The sequence below is a fragment of the Carettochelys insculpta genome, chromosome 4 (genome assembly GCF_033958435.1).
Source record: "Carettochelys insculpta isolate YL-2023 chromosome 4, ASM3395843v1, whole genome shotgun sequence".
NCBI lineage: Eukaryota > Metazoa > Chordata > Testudines > Carettochelyidae > Carettochelys > Carettochelys insculpta.
The window spans coordinates 45,111,937-45,133,013 of NC_134140.1; the positions used below are offsets into that span (position 1 = coordinate 45,111,937).

General features: G+C 41.1%; 1 protein-coding gene across 2 annotated transcripts; it reads left to right on the forward strand.

Moving 5' to 3' along the window:
- The first annotated feature begins 1,162 nt into the window (after window positions 1-1,162).
- On the forward strand, window positions 1,163-18,793 carry TMEM33 (transmembrane protein 33). 2 transcript variants are annotated; one of them, XM_074992688.1, is made up of 8 exons: window positions 1,163-1,673; window positions 1,832-1,911; window positions 4,234-4,328; window positions 4,829-5,016; window positions 8,505-8,572; window positions 9,627-9,760; window positions 10,743-10,826; window positions 11,777-18,793. In XM_074992688.1, exons 2-8 carry the CDS (start codon window positions 1,855-1,857, stop codon window positions 11,904-11,906), a joined length of 756 nt encoding a protein of 251 aa, XP_074848789.1. In that variant the 5' UTR covers window positions 1,163-1,673; window positions 1,832-1,854; the 3' UTR covers window positions 11,907-18,793. The 2 variants fall into 2 exon arrangements, with proteins under 2 accessions (XP_074848789.1, XP_074848787.1); XM_074992686.1 differs by lacking the exon at window positions 1,163-1,673 and having other exon boundaries at window positions 1,680-1,911.
- Window positions 18,794-21,077: the final 2,284 nt, after the last annotated feature.

Genomic DNA, 21,077 nt, shown 5'->3' on the forward strand with positions numbered 1-21,077 from the left:
TCTTTACAATTTTTTTTAACCAGGGACTATCTATATTGCCACCAATGGTGTACCCCAGAAAATGATCATCCACTGGGATGTGAACTGCATATGATTTCATCTTGCTATAATAAAAGAATGGATATAATGACAAAAACTTAGTCTTAAGATAGGGTAAGTCTTGCATGTGCAGCTGAAGTAATGTCTTGATGCTTCAGTGGGCTTGAAGTGAAGAGAGACCATACTACTTTTTTTTCCATGATAACAAAATGCATGTAATCACACTCAACAAATAATTTAATCATTCTGACTGGTGCATCTTCCCTGTTTACAGGAATGGATTTTGAGCAGACACCCCATTGCTGTATAGAAGAGGCAAGCTAGCTTTGTGTTGTTCGTCCTATTCCTGTGACTTTCCATGAATTCTCTTCCACTGACTCTCTGCCCATAGGAAACTGGATTCTGATGAGCACAGTCGGGGTGTGAAATTTCTATACAGCGGCAGCCAATCCTATTTTACAGTCATCACCTAGATATTTTAATACAGTACAGTCATTTAAAAATAGTTATGGGTGTGTAATGATTTCTCCTTTCACAATGCACTCCACACATTCAATTACCTATTGTTTTAATAATATATGGTCATTGCTGCCATTTGTATTGAAATTTTTCTTTAAAGATGTCAGTCTAGTAATCACCTTTACTTTTGAGCTCCATGTAGCCCATCAGCTCCATTGTTGCAAGATTCCTATTATTTGGCTCTCATCTTGATTTGTAAATTCACAAATGTTGATTTGGCTTTAGATGATGCCACTCTGTCACAAATGTCACCATGCTGTGTTGGTTTATAATCATGCAGTGTTACCCTGCTTTATTAGGTGATTTGATGTTACCACACTGAGATGAAATGATTGAAGTGATATGACCAGTTGGAACTGCTTGCTTTGATCTCACTGGGGTGGGACCATCCCTAGGACAAGGAGGAAGGTGAGTTAATTGATGTGAAGTCACTAGGGACAGGAGCCGACGTGATTGATATTATGTCAGTGGGGCACTGGTGAGGTGATTGATGTTATGTCATGTCATTTGGACGGAGATGATGGAGTTATGGTGATGTCAATGGAATGGAGCAGTGACTGAGAAGATGTCATTGAGTAGCTAGTATAACACTACTGTGGAGCGAAGGTGAAGCAAACACAATCATCCCTGTGACAATCAGCAAGTTTGATGCAGAGCAACTGATGTGACGTCACAAGGGTGATCACTTTGACGTCATGGGGAAGGGATTGTTGTTACGTCGGAAGATGGCAACGAGGCCAACAATGGGAGCTCACTGGAGTTAGGCGATCATTGTGATATCGTGGGTGAAGGGGAGGTTGTCCAGGTGACATCAGTGGGGCATGGTGATCGCGTGCAGGTCAGAAGGGAAGCGTGCCCACCCCACTGCAGCAGGCGCCGCAGACGCACCTCGCCTGACACTAGCGACCGAGCGGACTGCGGCGCGCGCAAGCCAGGGAGGGGGCGGAGCGACTACGCCCGCTAAAGTCAGCGGTAGGGGGGCTTCTGCCTACGTTACCCAGCATGCCCCAGCGCCGCGCCCGGAACTTGCTTCTGCATCCGGGTCGGGGCTGCCTCGCTTGTCAGGTTGTGGCCCCGTCTCTGCCGGGTGCGTGCGGTGGTGTCGGATCAGCCAGGTAGGTGCCCCCACCTGTGGGTCAGGCCCCTGGGGTCCCTCTTGCCGCGTGGCCGGGCCTGGCGCAGGGGAGCGGCGGGAGTCGTGCGCAGGGCCCCTCGCTCACTCGGCGGGGCGCCGCAGTTCCACCCCGGCTCATGCCCTGCTCTCTCCCCGCAGAGCGTGTCCCGAGCGGGCCGGCCATGGCGGATACAGCGCAGAACGGGCCCATGCAAGGCGGCGCCGGCGGCGGAACGGTGGTAAGGAGAAGCGCCGGCGGCGTGTCGCGGGTGGACGGACGGACGGACAGGCCCTCCGTGCCCTGCGCTGGTGTCCGCTCTCCGCCCTGAAGGCGGGGCCTCGCCGTGAGCGCCCTTCGCGATCTTTCTTTCCCCTCCCCCATCTGCCCCTACCGGAGGTATTCTTGGTTCTAGCGCCCCAAGGCCCTGCGGTTCCCGGCGCTGTACGGACCAGAGGCCCCATCTCTGCTTTCCAACTTGCCTCTCTGTGAGCTGTTGGGGCTGTTCCTTAACTTCATCACTTTCCTCCCTTGCACGTCCTCCGTCCACCACTGCCTTCAGGCAGCTCTGCGTCTGACTCTCTCCCCACCCGGCTACTGTTAGTTGTTTCCAAGTTTTCCATGCTGGTCATATTGCAATATATCCCAATCCTTGAAGCATTTGTCTGTTAGAGCTTGGCCTTGCTAAGAGGCAACTAGGGAGGTGTTTAAAACTCAACAGACAAGATGTTTGAAAATCCTGTGGTACACAGGGCAAGCTGTAGTCTTGAACATGTGATGGTGTAGCCTAGATTCTCTCATAGAAAGAAAACAAAACATCAGCAATGTAGCACTTTAAAGACTAGCACAATGATATATTTAGTGGTGAGTTTTGGTGGGACAGACCCACTTCATCAGATCATTTCTGCTGTTTTGTTTTGTTGGAGTACGGACTAACACAGCTACCTCCATTACTCTCTCATAGAGTTTACCTTGATCTGCTAACATGTTCAAAACTAAAGCTTGACCTGTCCCCATTCAGATTTTAAAATATGATAGCTATCAGTTGGTAAAAACATTACTTATTTCCTACTTTGAACAAGTTGTTTAGGCTTGGGGTAGACTTCTTTCGTACAGTATCCTTTGCCATCTCATTGTGTTAATGTCCTTTTTACATAGAGTTTTTAAAGTTGCCGGTCTAGTACCATCACTGACAGGTGAGATAGCAGATGCTCACATGACCCATATGCACACTACTTGTGTTACTAAAACATCATATGGGTGAAAAAGAAAAAATGAATATTAAATTTTGAGCTTTGAAGCGTACAAAGTGAAGAACTAAAACAATCAGTTTTGAGAGGAAAAAGTTTTGCACTTTCTGGTTCATGTGCATTCTGACTCTTAGTTTATGACATTGCAGGGGGATGGCTAATCTGAATTAACTCTTAATTTAAATGCAATTAGAAATTGAAACAAAAATGTCCATCACAAACCACAAGTGGTCTTTCAAAATCTCTGTTGAAATATAGTGGTATGCATATATATATATATATATATATATATATATATATATATATATATATATATATATATATATATATATATATATATTGCAAAGGTTACTTACAAGTAAGTAAATAGATTGTAAAATGAAGACACTTGTGATTTCTAATATACAATAAATATTTCAAAGTTAATGGTCCTTGCTCACAACTGCATTATCTACAGAATGTCCAGAATACTGAAAAACTAGTGCATAGAGATGGGAACTAATCTTCACACTTCATTCAGGCCAGAGCTTTGCCCTGAGCTTTTCCAAATGGAAAGCTGTCTTGATGAGGCATTTGGGTATTCCACTGATGTGTAGGAATCCCTGACTGGCATAAAGTTGGTGTCACACTGATGGTTTACAGAGCTCTTGGCACAGTGAGCACATCTAGGGAAGGCTTGCACATAAAGTATGAAGCGACAGTGATCCAGTGATCTCTGCTCATTGAAATGCTTCATAGGAGACTGTTAGGGTTACCATATTTGAACTTTCAACAAAGAGGACACCTCTGAGAGCGAGTATATCAGTATCTACCAACTCACATTGTATTAATGGACTATATATACTATTACACATTTCGCTCTCCGGGGGCCCTCACTTTTGAAAGTTCAGATATTGAAACCCTAGAGATTGTTCCTGCTGGTGTAATTTAGACCAGCCCCAAATGACCTCAGAATAGAAAGTTTCCTCCCCACATCTTCACCTGTAGAATACTGGGCCAAGTACCTTGTCCCAGAGATAGGAAATGTAGACTTCAGTTATAACCAAGAAAGTGGATGTTTACATCCATGCAGAGAACTGGGAGAGTCAATTGGGCAAGGAATTCAGATGATCAGATCTTATTTCACGACTGGCTGTGTACTGAATTACAATATGAGTAGCAAAATGTGCTTTTGTCAGACTAATAGCAGCTACTTTGGTCCTGTCATATAAAGGACCTCTCTTGATAAACTATGCAATACTGAAAATTGTAGAGACTGTCAGGTTCAAATATAACTATATATTTAGACACCAACTTTGTTCTTTTCAATTTAGCAATTTCTGATGGCTAACAAGTTGGACACAGCAATGTGGCTTTCCCGTTTGTTCACTGTCTACTGTTCGGCTTTATTTGTTCTACCCCTTCTAGGGTATGTATTGTACTATTTTCAGTTATTTGAATGTTACAGACAAAATAACTGTTTTATTTTATGGTTATGCATGCTTTCTATTTCCCAAAGATTACATAGGTGTAAATAAATGAGTGCAGATGGGTTAGCTTGTCTAGGTTTTAACTTTTACTCTCACATCACCGCAACAGTTTGAAAATTTAAATGGTCATGTATTAAAATTATTTTTAACTTTTTCCCCAAAACTGTTTAATTTTGTTTTCTTGGAACTGACTAGGAAGACTGCTTCCCTCACCCATGCCTACGAAATAACACATTCAATATTCTGCAGTTCTGTGTGCTGTGCAACTCCGTAATGCTATGTAAATACAAAAGGGCTCCCCACCCCCCAAACAAATTGATTCTAATCTTCGTCTTGGGTGGTGGAAGTAGAAATAAATAGCTTTAAGCACTGTGCAGTTATGATGCAATCCTATAGGGAGGATGGTCTGTATGGTAACCGTTCCTCTGATAATTTACAGGTTGCATGAAGCAGCTAGCTTTTATCAACGTGCCTTGCTAGCAAATGCACTTACCAGTGCTCTTCGACTACATCAAAGGTTACCACATTTCCAGCTAAGCAGAGCATTCCTGGCCCAGGCTTTGTTGGAGGACAGCTGCCATTACCTTTTGTATTCTCTTATCTTCGTTAATTCTTATCCTGTTACAAGTATCCTTTAAGTGCTCTTTCACCTGTGATTATTACCTTAAACATTACTCCATGTGTGAGGATTGTGACATTTAATTCTCTTCCACATCAGTCTTCACTGTGATTTGAGACATTGATTTAAAACCAAAGTGTAGTTGCTATCTATAGAAAATATAGTCAAAGCTATGATTCTTAGGGAATCTGACTTCCATTGACCACTGTGACACTTTCTGCCCTGGAGTTGGAGCTTGCAGATGGACCCTCTGCAGCTTCCAGTCCCAGCCCTTGTGGGACTGTCCCCCACAGCCACCTGATGACAGTGGTCCCTGAACATCTAGCTGCTGCAATAAGAGGTTCCTGGAGCAGCCAACCACCCCACCCCCAGGCTGCAGGGACCCTGGACCTTCCACTAACTGCAGGTGGTGCAGAATTTCCCAGAGCTCCCTGCTGTTTCCTTGGGCAGTGAGGTCCATCCAGAGTTGTTCAGCCTCTCCACAGGGCGATCCTGGAGCTCCCACTCATTGCAGTGCGGGGGTACCCCAGAGCACCAACAGCTCTGGTAGATGGACCCACCTCTGTAATTTGTCAGGGATATTTTTAGTGAAAGTCAGGGACAAGTCTTGGGCTTCTGTGAATTTTGTGTATTGCTTATGACTTGACTTTTTTTTTTTTTTTTTTTTTTTTTTTAAATATTGGTGACAAAAACTTAGCCTTAACCATAGTCAGTATAGTGAATCTCTCCCAGATAGCATGTGGCGCTTACCTGGAGTGACAATTTTTAGGTGAAAATGTATATTTTAGCCTGTGCTTCCAGGCAATTGTTTTTTCCCTGCGGAGACTCTCAGGAACTATGGCAGTTATGCAACAAACTCATTTCATATAACCCATTGAACACCCATCAGAATGGTAACGTGTCTGTTGCTACCATCCTGAGCTACACATGAATACTATCTAGACGTATTGATTGTTGAGCAATACTTCAAACTGTTGATTTACGCAACTGAGGCTTCTTTATAGACAAATTTATATTTACTGTATTCATGAGAATTTAGCCGTCTAAATAGCTTTCAGCTTGATGACAAATTACAGGAATTTAGTAAGTGGTTTTCTTCTTTCTTCAGGTTTACCAATTTTCTTTGTTTCATTGTACTAAGATGTTCCTTGTAGTGGAGACTTCTCAGTACCAGTTTGAATTAGTAGAAGCTGTCTGTGCTATGGTTGGAGACTATGAAGTATAGTATGTTAGAAGAGTGGTGCCATTCTTTGTCCAAAACAGCATTATAAACCATTTTCTAGGGATTTTGTGCTGTTGCCAGTTAATGTTGTAGCGGCTCTTAGTCAAGTGTGTACTGGAGTGAACTTTTTGAAAAACAAATCATTCCTAACCATAGGGTCAGGTTGAGATACTTTGATAGTACAAACTAGTTTTTGAATAACCATCTTTAAGCTGTGTGTATTCTGTCCATCTTCTGTTAACATTTCAGGTTAGTTTAAGTAATTACTTTATACATTCATACCTCCTTTAATGAGTACTTGACTTACAAGTATTCACTAAAATGAGGGACATAAAGATATACCTTTGTGCACTAAAAGAGTGAACTTCCCCCGCTTACATGAGCCAGCCGTGGGGTCCCTGGCTGGCGTGCAGTGGGACCTGCGGCTAGAGCAGAGCCAGCTGCAGGATCCCTGGCCTGGGCATGGAGAGACCTGCAGCTAGCTCTGCTCCAGCAGCAGGGTCCCTGGCTGTGGCATGGGGAGACCCACAGCCCCGCCTGGCCCCTCTCCAACACCCCTGGCCCACAACTCCCCATGTATCCCCAACAGGTACTGCACCTTTTCCAGCACCCTTCCCCCCCCCACCCCCAAGTTCACTTACCTTTCAAGCTGCATGCTGCTGGTCCTTCCCCCAATGAGGAGCACTAGGAACCAATCAGAGACTTTTACATGTATTTTAGTAGTACTTTAGTGTCCCTCTTACAAGTTTTCGCCTATGAGTAGAAAGTTGGGAACCAGTTGTGCTCGTATAGTGAAGGATGAGTGTACTGTAATTAAGTGCCCTTTCCTTCACTTCACTGCCAGACAGATACTTGGTCAGTTACACAGAGGACTTTAATTTGCAGCTCTGTGATGTTGCCTTCAGAGTGAAGTTTCAATTGCACATTCTAGCATAGCACTACCAGGAAGTGGAGCTGGAATGTATCTTCCTCTATTTCTACCTTCAGCTTGACTTCTAAAGCCTTATAGAGATTCCAGGCAATAATAATGTGTCTCAGGTATTAGGAACAAGAGAGCTTTGTGGAATTTATTTTATGTCCCTTACAGAAGTTACATGTCAGTATCTGTTGTAAAGGTTGATCATAAAAAGTATCTTGTAGTAGTGACAATGTATCTCCCCAAATTTGTTCCATTGATTCATTTCAAGAAGAAAATTGTAAACTCGGTTTGCTGGTTTTGGGCTTGTCTATACTTACTGCCATGTTGACACACTGGAGGTCAATCTTCTGGGGTTTGATTTAGTGGGTCTAGTATGGACCTGCTAAATCAAATGCTGAGGGGTGCCCCGTCAGTCCTCCTTGCAGTTGGGAGGAATAAGGGAAGTCAACAGGAGAATTTCTGCAATTAACATGCTGTGGGGATGGTGGAGAAATTTGACATTGACTCCAGCTACACTCTTCTCATAGTTAGAGCTGTGTATCATCTCTCTCTCTCTGTGTACACCTGGCCTTTGGCTGATAACTTTTGTATATCATTGTAGTGCCTAGAAGTCCCAGTGGAGAGCAGAATTGCGTTATACTAGACAGAGTTTACGATCTAAATAGACAAGATGGAAATAAGGGAGGATTATTACTCCTGTTTTGCAGATAAAGAGCCAAGGTATGAAGAGATTAAGTGGCTTTCTCAGAATCCTATAGAGAATCAAACTCAAATTTTCTGAGTCCCATTTCATTGTTTCACAAGATCATGTTCTATGTTGGATAAAGTAGTAGTAAAACTAGGCAATACACAAATTACACAGCATCTTTCAGGTTTCTTATCTCATTATGAATAACACCTAATATAACCAGAAGTCAAAAGATGAGTTGTGATGTGCAAATAAGTTTCTCACCTCTTATACACCTGTTCTGTAGGTAACTTCTAAAATGTTGATGGAAACAAAAGAATAAGAAATGTCTGGGTCACCAATAATAGAGGGATGTGTGCACATCTGTCTCTCTCACTGTTAAAAATGGTTCAGTTAAACTTTCAGAACACCAGAAAAGAGGCTGCTAGTTGATTATGCACCCCTCTTTAATACTATTTTTAGAAGGAAATATAGCTTCAGAGAGAACTGCTAGATGCGTATCTCTGAGCTCTGTACAACTGTCACTGGTTTGAAAGCTTCTCGCGAAGGATAATGCTATACTTCATGGTATAACAGCTGTATTACTTGGATAGGCTGGCATAATATTCATTGTACAGGATAAATGTAGCACTTCCTGGCCTATAATTTTCCTTATTTCTTGCTTCAGTGAGTATTTTCCCAGTTCTGCTGTTCTCATTGCTTCATGCTGCCACATATACAAAGAAGATTCTTGATGTAAGTATGGTGCAGTATATTGATCAGTGCTTTTTGGTGAAAAATGGTTTGTATCTAGAGGCTGTAAGCACATTTCAGAATCTTTTAATTTTCTTCTTTCTTTATGGCTAGTTAGGAGAGTGGTCGCGACATGCTTTTGTGCCCCAGTGTGGGGTAACAATATGGTGAAATTGAGAAACCCCTCAATTTAATTTTTTCATAATTAATATAGTTGGATGGCTTAACCTCCTGACACAGTGTTTGTAGACAAGACTCTTAGTTTGTGTTCATCTTCCTAGTCAGATTGCATTGATTCAATTCCAGCACATTAGTAGAACATGTTTAATACTACTTAAAAATTTTGACTTTTATTTTATTTTTTTCCCTCTCACTCACTATCCCTATGGAAGCAAGTGACTTCCAGATTTGCCTACTGTGCAGAAATACTTGTAGGATAATTGACTGCATTGCAGCAGGTTCTGGTGGGTTGCATTTAGACCCTCTTTCAGCTGTACTTAGACAAGTTCTGTTTCAGTAGGTAAAAAAACACAGTGCTTAAAATGCAGTTGGAAAGCAGAACACTTCTCAGCTCAAATTCTCACTAGGTGGTTTGTTTATATAATACACCCCCCCCCCCTTTTTTTTTAAATGTCAATTTTCCATATGCTGCTGGTAGGTATTTAATTCTAGTAAACAGAATAAGGCTATTAGCCATCTCTCTGGCAGGTGAAAATAAAGTGAAAAAGAGTAATACTGGATTTTTACTTTTCTGCAAATCGCACCTCCATATGGCTTGTGGAGAATACTAGGAAGTAGAAGATACTTATGTGTCTTTTTCAAAGGGTTAGGATTGTTTGGGAAAGTATGAAAATGTGGGATATTTTTCTGCAATTCTCTCTAAGAATCCTCTGTTTTGAGGTGTCTTTTAGAGGATCATAGAATCTTACTAGTTTTCAAGCAAGTAGGTAGGTCTCAGAATTAGTATGGCTGACATTCGTTACCAATATTTGACTTAAAACTAGAGCAAGAACAGAACTGTACAACCTAACTGTCTATTTTTTTTCTCTTTCTAAAGGCAAGAGGTTCGAATAGTCTACCTTTCCTGAGAAGTCTGTTAGAGAAACTAAATGCTAATCAACAAAATATTCTAAAATTCATTGCTTGCAATGAAATTTTTTTGATGCCAGCCACAGTTTTTATGCTTCTTAGGTAAGAATAACAGAACATTTTTGTTCATTTACTTCCTTGGGCATTTTCTACACAAGTGCTTCAGTCTTGTAGTGAGTGCTATATAGGTACAGATGTGGAGCCTGTGTGAAATGCGCCACAGGATCTCTCTCTTAGCTTGCTCATAGAGAGAGAGAAATTTTAGTTCTTCCAGATAAAAATCTAACAAAATTAGATTACTCAATTTCATACCTCTTCAAAATTGAAATTGTTTTCACGTTGAGCACAGAAATTTAATTTACATGTGTGGTGTCTGTCTGTTTTTAATGTATGTTTGTTTGAGTACCAGAAACAGATTTGACTCTAGGCTCATTTATTAGATAAAGTTGATGACCTTTGGCCATTGCAATGGAACACATGGCAGTGGTAAAGAAGATGGGATCTTAGTTTTTAAAATTAACAAATATATTATTGTATATAACATTGACTTCTAAGTCTTAAAATGTTTGACATTATGCTGGGGTGTGGCAAAGAGTAGTTCCTGTAAAGTACCTGGCTTAATGTTCCAAGCAATTGCTGTATTCAGCTATTGAACTCAAGTATTTATGCATGTACTTGGCCAGTTGAGTACCGGTTTGCAAGCACATGCATGTAGTTTCCTGTTCAAACTAGGCTTGCATTTGTGTACCTACTTCTGTGTTTATCACATCTTGAAAACTGGATGCACAAAGCACTTTACAGATGCCCGTAAGAACAGTATTGCTTCATGACCTTTGTTTTTTTAAAATTTCATTTATGGCATGTGGTTTTTACTCTTTATTTTATGTCTTTCAGCCTTAGTGGATGTGAATATGCTAATAGTCCTAGACATCTTTTTGATTTTTGTTCTCAAGCCTGGGTTCTGTGACAATTATGATCATTTGACTGTCCTTAATACGTGGTGTTTCCTTTCCTCATTTCTAATTGCAAAACAGAGTGAGCTTGTGTTGGCAAAACTAAGACTGTGTTTTCCCTTGCCTTTCAGTGGCCAGGGGAGTTTGCTTCAGCCTTTCATTTACTATAGATTTCTTACCTTGCGCTATTCCTCCCGTAGAAATCCATATTGCCGGTAAGCATTACATTGATTTGAGAATGAATAATGTATTAAAACTTTTTGAATTGTGGTATGCTGATCTCTTACATGTTAAAAATGTAATTTATATGCAGTTGGGCTTAAAAAAACAAACCCTAGTTAAAGGTTACATTTTCCAAACGCCACCATAGGAGGGAGGTTGTTGCTGCTCTTCCCCCATTAAAGTGTAGTTGTACAAGTAATATATTGTGAAGTTCTTCTCAAGGGTATTTTTTTTAAGTAAAGCACTTCAAGTTCTGTGAAGGCTTTTGTGGCCCTAGACTTGTTTGAAGACCAAACATCAAAATACAGTATACAATTGATGTCTTTCAGCAGGAATCCAGAAGAACATTTCAGTATTTGACATATTAAAAAATCTGTTAAAGGTGTGCAACATTATATATGACTCATTTGTTTAATTATATGTGCCCTCTGAAGAAAGAAACTGGATTTTCTCCAGCATTGAGAGAGACTTTTGATTTGTTTCTGTTCTGAGGTTTGTTTGTTTGTTTGTTTTTTTGCTATCTTAGTTTTTTGCAAGGGGAGAGTGGTAATTGTAGAAGATGAAAAGCGACAGAGCAAAGACACACCAAGAATGGAGGAGAAACAAAAGCTAATGTTTTAAAACCACTTCCCCTCCCTCTTGAGAGGGAAAAAAAAATCACCTTTTTTTCACATTCCTCCCTCTTTGTCTTAGTTTGCCTTTTAAGTTTGAAGTAGTTTAGAAAAGTGGTGAAAAACCTGAAGAATTTCAAGTGCAAGAGTTCTCATGTCCATGCTGAAAATTAATCTCTCACATGAAATTACTGCACTAAGATGCTTTCTAACCACTTTTGGGATTTAGTGTGAGATTCTTAAATAATTTAATACTTTGAAATTTTAATAACTGTTCATCAACACAGCTGTGATGTAGACACATTTCTAAAAAAAACAATTCTTATTTTCAGGACTCTCTTCACAGAGCTGAGGATTGTTGTTGAACACCTAATAATGAAACCTTCTTGCCCTCTTTTTGTAAGAAGACTTTGCCTCAGTAGCATTTCTTTTATAAGCAGACTGGCACCAACAGTTGCATAATTAACTGTCAGAAATGCGTGTGTGTATGTATATATTGTGAACATTATGAGCAGCTGGCATTTCTGCTAACGATTATAAATTCCAGTTTTTACACTGATCTCACTCTAGTTTGTATGAAATTGTGTATACACTTCCCTCTGAGATGTTCAATGCATCGTCTCACATGTAAGTCCTATGTTTCCAAGAAAATATTGCTATGCTATCTTGTTAATTTTTGAATTATATTGTCTGTTTGTATCTTAGCCAAAATTATTTTAAGGAAAAAATACTGAGGTATACAGAATGTTAAACAAATGAAAAACCAAAAGTTTAATAGAATTGTATGTGTTTCTCCCATACTACAGACCTACTGAAAGCAGATGTATATTTAAGAACTTTAGTCAGTCCTGACTGTATCCGTAGTTACTCTAAGATGCTTCCACAGCATAACTTGTAATCTATTAACTATAGCAATTGGCATACTGACACATGCAGTACATTTTGGACAGTATTCTTTTCCACAATCTAAGTATATCCAGTGTGTGTAATTTGTTAGTCAGCTTATGTATGCAAACATGGCCCCTTTAGAAGCTAATGAAATGGATTTAAAAAAAAAAAATCTCATGAACTGTGGTGGTGGTTGTGGCAGTTTTTGAGGTAGTCTGCTTTAATAGCATTTAAAAGTGAATATGCCAGTAGATCACTTAATGCCTCATACTTCCGTGTCATGTATTTGGTAGCATTCTTAAAGATCTGACTATATCACACTCTCTTAACACTGAGCTTGTGTTTCTATATGATGAATGTAACTTGGCCACTGTAATGAAGTCACTGAGCAGCAGGCTTCTATATACAGTGAAGATTCAGTGTTTAAACTCCAATCCACATCAAATGAATTAATCATTATGTAATAGTGCAAAAAATTGCAAATACAAGTGCTCTTGTGTCTAATGTGAGACTGCAGCAATTGAGGCATCGTTGCTTTGTAGAAAATATAGGTTAAGCTGTAACTCATTCCATATAAACTCTTTTACTAGTTCCTAAGAACCTCAGTGAGATGGAGAATTTATTAAAGGATTGTGCCTGGTCAGACATATATAGTAAAACAACTTACTATAGAGAAAACTTGGCATAAGTCAATCTATTCCTCCAATAACGCTGCTAAATACCTTGACATCAGAAATGCACGTGAAATTAAGTGCTGGTTACTTATTTTTTCCAGCATACTTCATTATTGGAAGGGCATTTGTTTTTCTGGGAGTTAAATCTGTCTGAATTTGGCCTGTTTCCTTAAAAATTTAGGTGAGATGTTTGGGGGATTAGGCACAATTAACAATTGATACTTGCATAGAAGTTAAATTTTATTTGTTGAGCTTCTTTATGATTCAGTGTTCTTTACTATTGCATGATCATACATTTATGCTAAACGTGGAAAACGGTTGCTCAATAAGTCAAAATACATTTCTTTATATTTGTCTAGTTTCCTTGTGCATGTTGCATATGTAATTTAGACGTATTAATCATTAGTTTCTTTCAGGAGCTATGCATTGTACATTTTTGCTCAACCTCCAGGTACTGACAAAAATGAATAATTTTACTTGATTCCTCTGTTGTTTTGAGCATAATTAGCTATTTATGGAACTATAACACACTGTGCAGAAGCAACTGCATGCTATACTCTGGTACAGCTGCTGAGACTTGCAACCAGTCTCAATATATATGTATACTGTGAGCTGAGTGTTTTATAAAAACTTAAATTTCTACAGCAATAAATAAATGTTTAAAAATAGTTTGTTAGTAAGTGACTTTCTAGTTTGTTTCTGTTACTTTATACAGAGCTAATATTCTCAGATTAGTCCTGAAGTTGAGCAGAGAGTGCAATTTGTTTGTGCGCATGCTTTTCTCTGCTTACTCCCTATGCCACCCCTGAGACCCACCTTTATTTTAGAACCACCTTTTTAACTTAGCCTAAGGACGGAGAGATTTTAAAGATTAACACTGGAGGGCAGTTTTCAAGAAATGCTAGCTTTTCTTTTAAATTTAAATTACAGCAGTTAAGTCTCATTCAGCTTTTTGACCCAAGGACTTCTCGGTGGAAGAATAGTCAAATAAATCTGTTCTTGAGCCAAGCTCTTTTGCACAACAGGACACCATCTAGGATGCAGTTGAGTGTCATTGTTGAAAAGTTACTGTGTATATCCTTCTTAAATGGTGCACGTACATGGGGCATGATTCACCTCTCATTTATACCCCTGTAACACTACTGACTTAAGAGGAGTTACTCCTCATATACCCTTGCATAAGTGAAAGGTCAATAAACTCCTTAGCAGTGGTGTTGCAGCTGTTTCCATCCCAGGATATGGAAGACACAAGGTAGGTAAGGTGATACCTTTATAGGACCATCGTCTGTTGGTGGCAGGCATGAGCTTTCATGCTGTACAGCTTTTTTTCCCAGTTTGTTGGTATTTAATTTGTCAAAGTCTACTGAAATCTCATCTCCTACTGCTTTCTGCAGCTAAAATTCTGAAACGGGACCGTGTGCTAATGACCTTTGCCTGATTTACCACTTACTTTATTTTTACAGGGATGTGACTTGATTTCAGTGGAATTATGCTGGTGTAAAAGTAGAGTAGAACAGTGGTGAACTAGGTCTATTTATTATAACACCTTAAGCTAACTCTGAAGATGTGGGAGTGGAGCTGGGTCAATAAGTGAGCTGGTCTACTATGAATAGAGAATGTGAAGAAGGTAAAATGGCTAGAAAGAACAGAGCTAATAGGCCTGAGGAAAGTATGCGTTTTCCTTTATTTTTTCCAAAGATGTGCTGATTGGATTGGATTGGTTCTAATATAATTTAGGAGTAAACTGAGTACAGATGGGACCTCGCTTGTCTGGCACCTTTGGGACTTGTTCAGTCCCAAACAATGGAGTTTGCCAGACCATAGAATCATAGAAGAGTAGGACTGGAAGGGACCTCGAGAGGCCATCGAGTCCAGCCCTCTGCCCTCATGGCAGGACCAAGCACTTTCTAGACCATCCGTGAAAGCCATCTATCCAACCTCTTCTTAAATATCTCCAGTGATGGAGATTCTACCACCTCCCTTGGCAATTCGTTCCAGTGTTTGATCACCCTGACAGTTAGGAACTTTTTCCTAATGTCCAACCTGAACCTCCCCTGCTGCAATTTCCGTCCATTGCCTCTTGTTCTATCTTCAGAGGCAAGGAAGAACAAGTTCCCTCCCTCTGCCTTATGACACCCTTTTAGATACCTGAAAGCTGCTATCAGCTGCGTCTACACATGCACGCTACTTCGAAGTAGCGGCACCAACTTCGAAATAGCGCCCGTCGCGTCTACACGCGTTGGGCGCTATTTCGAAGTTAACTTCGACGTTAGGCGGCGAGACGTCGAAGTCGCTAACCTCATGAGGAGATAGGAATAGCACCCTACTTCGACGTTCAACTTCGAAGTAGGGACCGTGTAGACGATCTGCGTCCCGCAACGTCGAAATTGCTGGGTCCTCCATGGCGGCCATCAGCTGGGGGGTTGAGAGATGCTCTCTCTCCAGCCCCTGCAGGGCTCTATGGTCACCGTGGGCAGCACCCCTTAGCCCAGGGCTTCTGGCTGCTTCTGCAGCAGCTGGGGATCTATGCTGCAGGCACAGGGTCTGCAACCAGTTGTCAGCTCTGTGTATCTTGTGTTGTTTAGTGCAAGTGTGTCTGGGAGGGGCCCTTTAAGGGAGCGGCTTGCTGTTGAGTCCGCCCTGTGACCCTGTCTGCAGCTGTGCCTGGCATCCCTATTTCGATGTGTGCTACTTTGACGTGTAGACGTTCCCTCCGCTGCGCCTATTTCGATGATGGGCTGAGCAACGTCGAAGTTGAACATCGACGTTGCTGGCCCTGGAGGACGTGTAGACGTTATTCATCGAAATAGACTATTTCGATGTTGCAACATCGAAATAAGCTATTTCGATGTTGGCTGCACGTGTAGACGTAGCCATCATGTCCCCATGACCAGGCGAGATCAATGCTGGCCCCTGTGCTGCCGGCCTCTGGGTTCTCTTGGGGAGCTGCCAGCTGCTGGACTCTCCTCCTGTCTGCCAGCGTGTGCACTCAGGCTCTCCTCACGGCTGCCGACTCCCTGCTGGTCTAGTCACTTGGCTATGCTCCTGTCTCTAGCTGGGCACCCAGATGATGCCCCCACCTTTCCCTGAGCACTGGCCTGGTTTGTGCCACCAGCCCAGCTGCACTCCCAGGTCAGCTCTCTGGCCACTAGTCCCCCTGCTGTCACATGCCCAGCTGGGCCCTGCTTCTAGCCACCAGGGCTCTCTAGTTCGCAACATGCATGGTCCTGTCAGACCAGAGATTCATCCTGAATTAAAAATTAATTGTTAAATTTTCTGTCCTTGGGACTGAGTTTAATGCCTCATGCTTTGTAGGTTTTCTTATTACTGTCACAGTATTAGGTATATAGCACAAGGTATGGCTGGACAAAACTGCATGTGTAGTTCTGCCCTGAGCTTGAACAATCTAGTTATTCAATTTTCCATAGTACAGTAGACCCCCAGCTTACTCATAGGTTGTGTTCCTGGGCACAGGGTGGGGGAGGGGCCCTGCTGCCTTCAGTCCCCCAGTTCTGGCTGGACCTGCTCCTGTGAGCGGCAGGGAGCCAGGAACCAGGCAGCAGCCTGCCTTCTGGCTCCCTTCTGTTTGCCAGAGCTGGGAAACTGACCAGCTGCTGCTGTGCTGGTCAGTTTCCAGTGGTGGGGAGCCAGGCTGCCACCTGGTTCCCAGCTCCCCGCCGCTCATGATTTCGACTCATGTTATTGCAAGAAACGTGTAAGTCAGGGGTCTACTGTAGTCAGAGGATAGGCAAGTACTGGGAATATTTTCAGCCCTCATTTTGCTTTGTAAAGTACAAGCGAACTGTTTCCAGTAAGTGTTCTTGATCCTTTGTCAATCTGGGTAATACCTATTATCTGACACACTGTTTTCCCACTATTGAGAAAACAAGGTTGGGAATTTTGATTGAAAAAAATATTTTTTGATTGAAAGTATTTATTTAAAAAAAAAAAAAATTTATTTTCAGTTGACCAAATGGGTTAGCTAGTATAACCAAATAAACTGTTTCTTCTGAAAACTCAAATGAGTTCTGTATGACTTAGCTTTTCACAATAAATATTCATATGGCTATCTACAAAGTAGATTAGATGTTCCTCAATCAGCAATTACCTTTCTTTCAGTCCTCCTGTTCACATACACATCAACTGAAACTACATGACCTGTTCAGAGAAGTCTCTGAAGTACAGTTGAGCTGTCAGATTTTTAAAAAAAAAAAAAATCATATGTATCTCAGACACATGCTTTTTTCCTCTTCTCGATCCAGATTTCTTCTACTTCCTCTTTGTGCTTTCAGCTGTATGTATTACCATTGGTGCTCCCGCTAACTTCTTCCGTATGTAGGTGGAACACATTTTATTATGTGCACCAAGACAGATGCAGATGTGCACCACCAATAGGAACACATGCTGCTCACTGGGTGGGTGGTTGTGGGTGCAGTGCTGATAAGCTGGACAGTACCTGGACACCCCACCCATGTGCTTAGCATACAGGGAACACTGATTTTTTTTTTTTTTCATCTCATTAGAATTGAAAAATGTACCTGCCAGGTATAAAGGAGAGCTTTTAAAATTGTTGTTTTTAAATTCTGTTCTTTAGTAATAATCTGTTTTCCATCACCTTGTATTTTTCAGTTTCTGTCCTAAACTAGTACTTCATTGTTTTTGAGATGCTAAAGGTGGTATGGAATAACAGGCATGTTTGTTTATATGGTTCCCCTTTCCTTGATAGCGGAGTGTCTCAAATATTTAATGTATTAAATATTACTAGTCCCCTTTTTACAAATGGGAAACTGAGGAACAGAGAGTAAGTGACTTGCCCAACATCCCACAAGAAGTGGGTGATAGAACAGAGAATTGAAGCCAGGTCTCTTGAGTCCCAAGCTTGTGGCGCAATAACTGGATTCATTTAGATAGAGAGAGTAATAGTTCTGTTCCTGTTCCAAAAAAACACGTTAAGGATTGGATCCACAGAGTGACTTAGGCACTGTTTTAGATGTGTAGAAAATCATAGGAACAACACTGAGATCCACAAAGCCTGAGTTTAAGTACCTAGGCTCTAGGCAATGAATGAGAAGAGGTAGTCACGTTGGAAATGCAGTCTAGTCACCGCTTGGCCAAGCCCCATCTCCTCCTTCCATAGCCCTATTTTCCCTTGGTTTGTGGATTGCTCTGCATTTAGGTGGGAGATGGCATCCAAATGTCTAGAGTGAGGGACCAGTGTGTATGCCTTAGGAATTTTTACCCTAAAAACTTATGTGCTGTGAGAATGTAGGTTCCTACCGCACTTGGCTGGTGTTTTGCAGATTACAGTCGAGCCTAAAACTGGGATTTAGATCCCTAAACCTGATATGCAGGGCTTGTTTGTGTCCTCTTCCTGGTTAGACTATGGGGGTGTGATTGGCAGCCCTCACTGGCCTGCTGTGGTGAAACCTTCCTTCCGCCCCATATGGATGCTGATGGTGTGAACTAAAAAGCACTTAATGCATGGTATCTTAGTCCTCCTGTTTGAAAGTAGCACGAAAGAAGCAGAAACTAATGCCTCAGCAGTCTGTAAGTGCAGCTAGCTCCCACAGAGCTGATGTGAAAGTAAGGGAGAAATAACTATTATGTAGAACAGTGTTCCTTAAACTAGCTTCCGCAAAACACTGGTGTTTCATGAACAAGTTGCAGGTGTGCCATGAGCATTTGGAAAAATACACTGATATGTATTTTCTGATATTAAAACCAGACACAATGTTAACTTCTTCATTGCTGTGATACCTAATTAAATTTAATTTTGTTTTTGCTGTATATGTTGCTTTTTTTTGGTCTGAAGATTTTTTTAACAACATTTTCCATAGGTATTCCACATAAAAATACTGTTTTTTGGTGTTCTGTGATCTCAGAGTTTAAGAAACACTGGTGTAGAGTGACTGAGATTGTCTGCAAGCTGGTGAAATTTAGAGTAGTTTGTTCTTTCTTCCCCTGGGGCTATGCCTGGCACAGAGCTGGCTAGACAAATAACTGCGTCCCTGACATCTCTCCTTTTTTGCTGTTTTCAGATTACCCAGTATTCCCGGACAGTAAAACCCTGAGTTACATGGGGGCTGGATTCCTGCAGCCCCTGCTTAACTCAAATTTTCATGCAAGTTGGGAAGGGCAGATGGGAACGAGGCTGCTGCTTGGTTCCCAGCTCCCTGCCACTTGCAGGACCTGGGGAACTGAACAGCCCACCAGGCCTGGTCAGTTTCCTGGCTGCTGCTCCCTGTCTGTCAGGCTGACAGCTGTGCATCTGGGGGAAGGCAGGGAGAAGGGGCTCTTAGGCTGCCTAGCTGCCTGTACCTGCAAGCAGGCAGGCAGGCAGAGTAGCTGCAAGTTGTGCTTAACTAGCATTAAAACGAGTTATGCACAACTTGAAGTTGTGTATTTTGACAGTTTACTGCATGTGAGTGAGAGAGATCATCAGACCATGGTGTTTTACTGTGATCAGCTATACTGGCTCATTTTGAACAATGTGGTGCATATTTCCAGAGGGAATACAACCATTGTGGAAAAGGTATTTCCAAGATGGAAGCATGGAAATATAGATACATACCTCTTAGAATTGGAAGGGACCTTGGGAGGTCATCAAGTCCGTGCTCCTGCATTCACAGCAGGACCTATTAGCATCCCTGGCAATTTTTTTTTAACCTGTCCTAGAACCTTGAAAGGCCCCCTCAAGGACTGAACTCACAACCCTAGGCTTAATAAGGCCAATGCTCTAAGAACTAAGCTATCCCTCCCCCAAAAATATGAAATATGGAGGTATATTATACTGCAATGGTATCCTAACTGTTCAACACTTCCTCAAAACACTGGAAGAGAGAGAGCTCCTGTACCAAAAAGCAAACAATTGAAAAATTTTTAAGAATAGGACTTTGAGCGATCATTTGCCCTTTTATTATAGTGAAATAAAGATTCCAAAGCTGATTTTATAGAACATGATCAGCATTCTTTAGTAACTTTTCTGCAAAAGCCCAGATCCACTTTTAATTGCAAATACTGCACAGGTAAGAGTTTCATTGCTCCCATCTATGTAAATTTCTAAAATAATTGAAAAATTTATTGTTTCTTGCATTCAGGGACTGAGGCATGCAAATGCTAATGCAGGGCTCAGAGGGGAAATAGTTCCCCTGCATATTTGAGGAAAATGTGAAACCCTTTCAAGAAAATCTAATAAGCATCATAATCACAGCCTGCTGACACTAAGGAAAAAGGACCTCATTTGCGCTTTCTTTTATGCAGTGATTTACTGGTCCCCACTGATTTCCAAATTGGATCACTGTAGTAAATTATCCATGCCAGTACCTGTGAAAGTAAGCACTGGGATCCATATTTGTTTTGTGTTCTGCTTAAATCAGCAAGAATGATAAATCTGATGGTATGAAATTGGAAGTATCAAGGGCTTTCTTCAATGAATGAGCAGAATGTCTCCAGTTGTAATTTAATGTGACCCTTCTTCACTGTGTACTTTGTATGTCTAATATTTATTTCAAAACAAATTAAATTGCTCTCTCCTCTATTTTTACATCTGTGGTGTTATTTGTTAAAATCAAATTGTGTAATATTTTTTTCTAGATTCAATGCAATTGTACAATGTTCTGTTGCAAAGGGACACTTACTGCTGGAACTTGACTTTCTTTTTGTTGAATTACTAGTTGGAAACTTTACATATAATTTGTCCGTTTTTTTAACCTAACAGTACAAAATATTGGGAATGGTTTTAATTTGCTTTATTTAAAGGTGGAAATGGAGAAACAATTGCCAATATCAAAAAAAGTGTAAGCCTGGATGGTCTGCTTGGAGCTATGCTGATTTATCTTAGCTAAGGATTTTGGCCCAGGTCCTGCGCACACCTCTGCACATGCTTAACCTTACTACCGTATGTCATTCTATTGATTTCAAGTTAAGCATGTATGTAAGTGTTTGCAAAATCAAGGTCCTGTTCTGTAAGTCTGTAAGGAGATTGCTTGTTGGTGATCATTCCATAGTAGTGAAATTAGGTCAAATACTGTTGTTTGTGGGTTTACTTCTAGGGTAACATTGTTAAAATTGG

What these genes read in the sequence shown, in the direction of transcription:
- TMEM33 (XM_074992686.1), top strand. Translation starts at nt 1,810, where the DNA reads ATGCCCTGCTCTCTCCCCGCAGAGCGTGTCCCGAGCGGGCCGGCCATG. An exon ending in TTTGTTCTACCCCTTCTAGG is followed by an intron (nt 4,329 to 4,828) that starts GTATGTATTGTA and finishes GATAATTTACAG; the next exon opens with GTTGCATGAAGCAGCTAGCT. An exon ending in ATACAAAGAAGATTCTTGAT is followed by an intron (nt 8,573 to 9,626) that starts GTAAGTATGGTG and finishes CTCTTTCTAAAG; the next exon opens with GCAAGAGGTTCGAATAGTCT.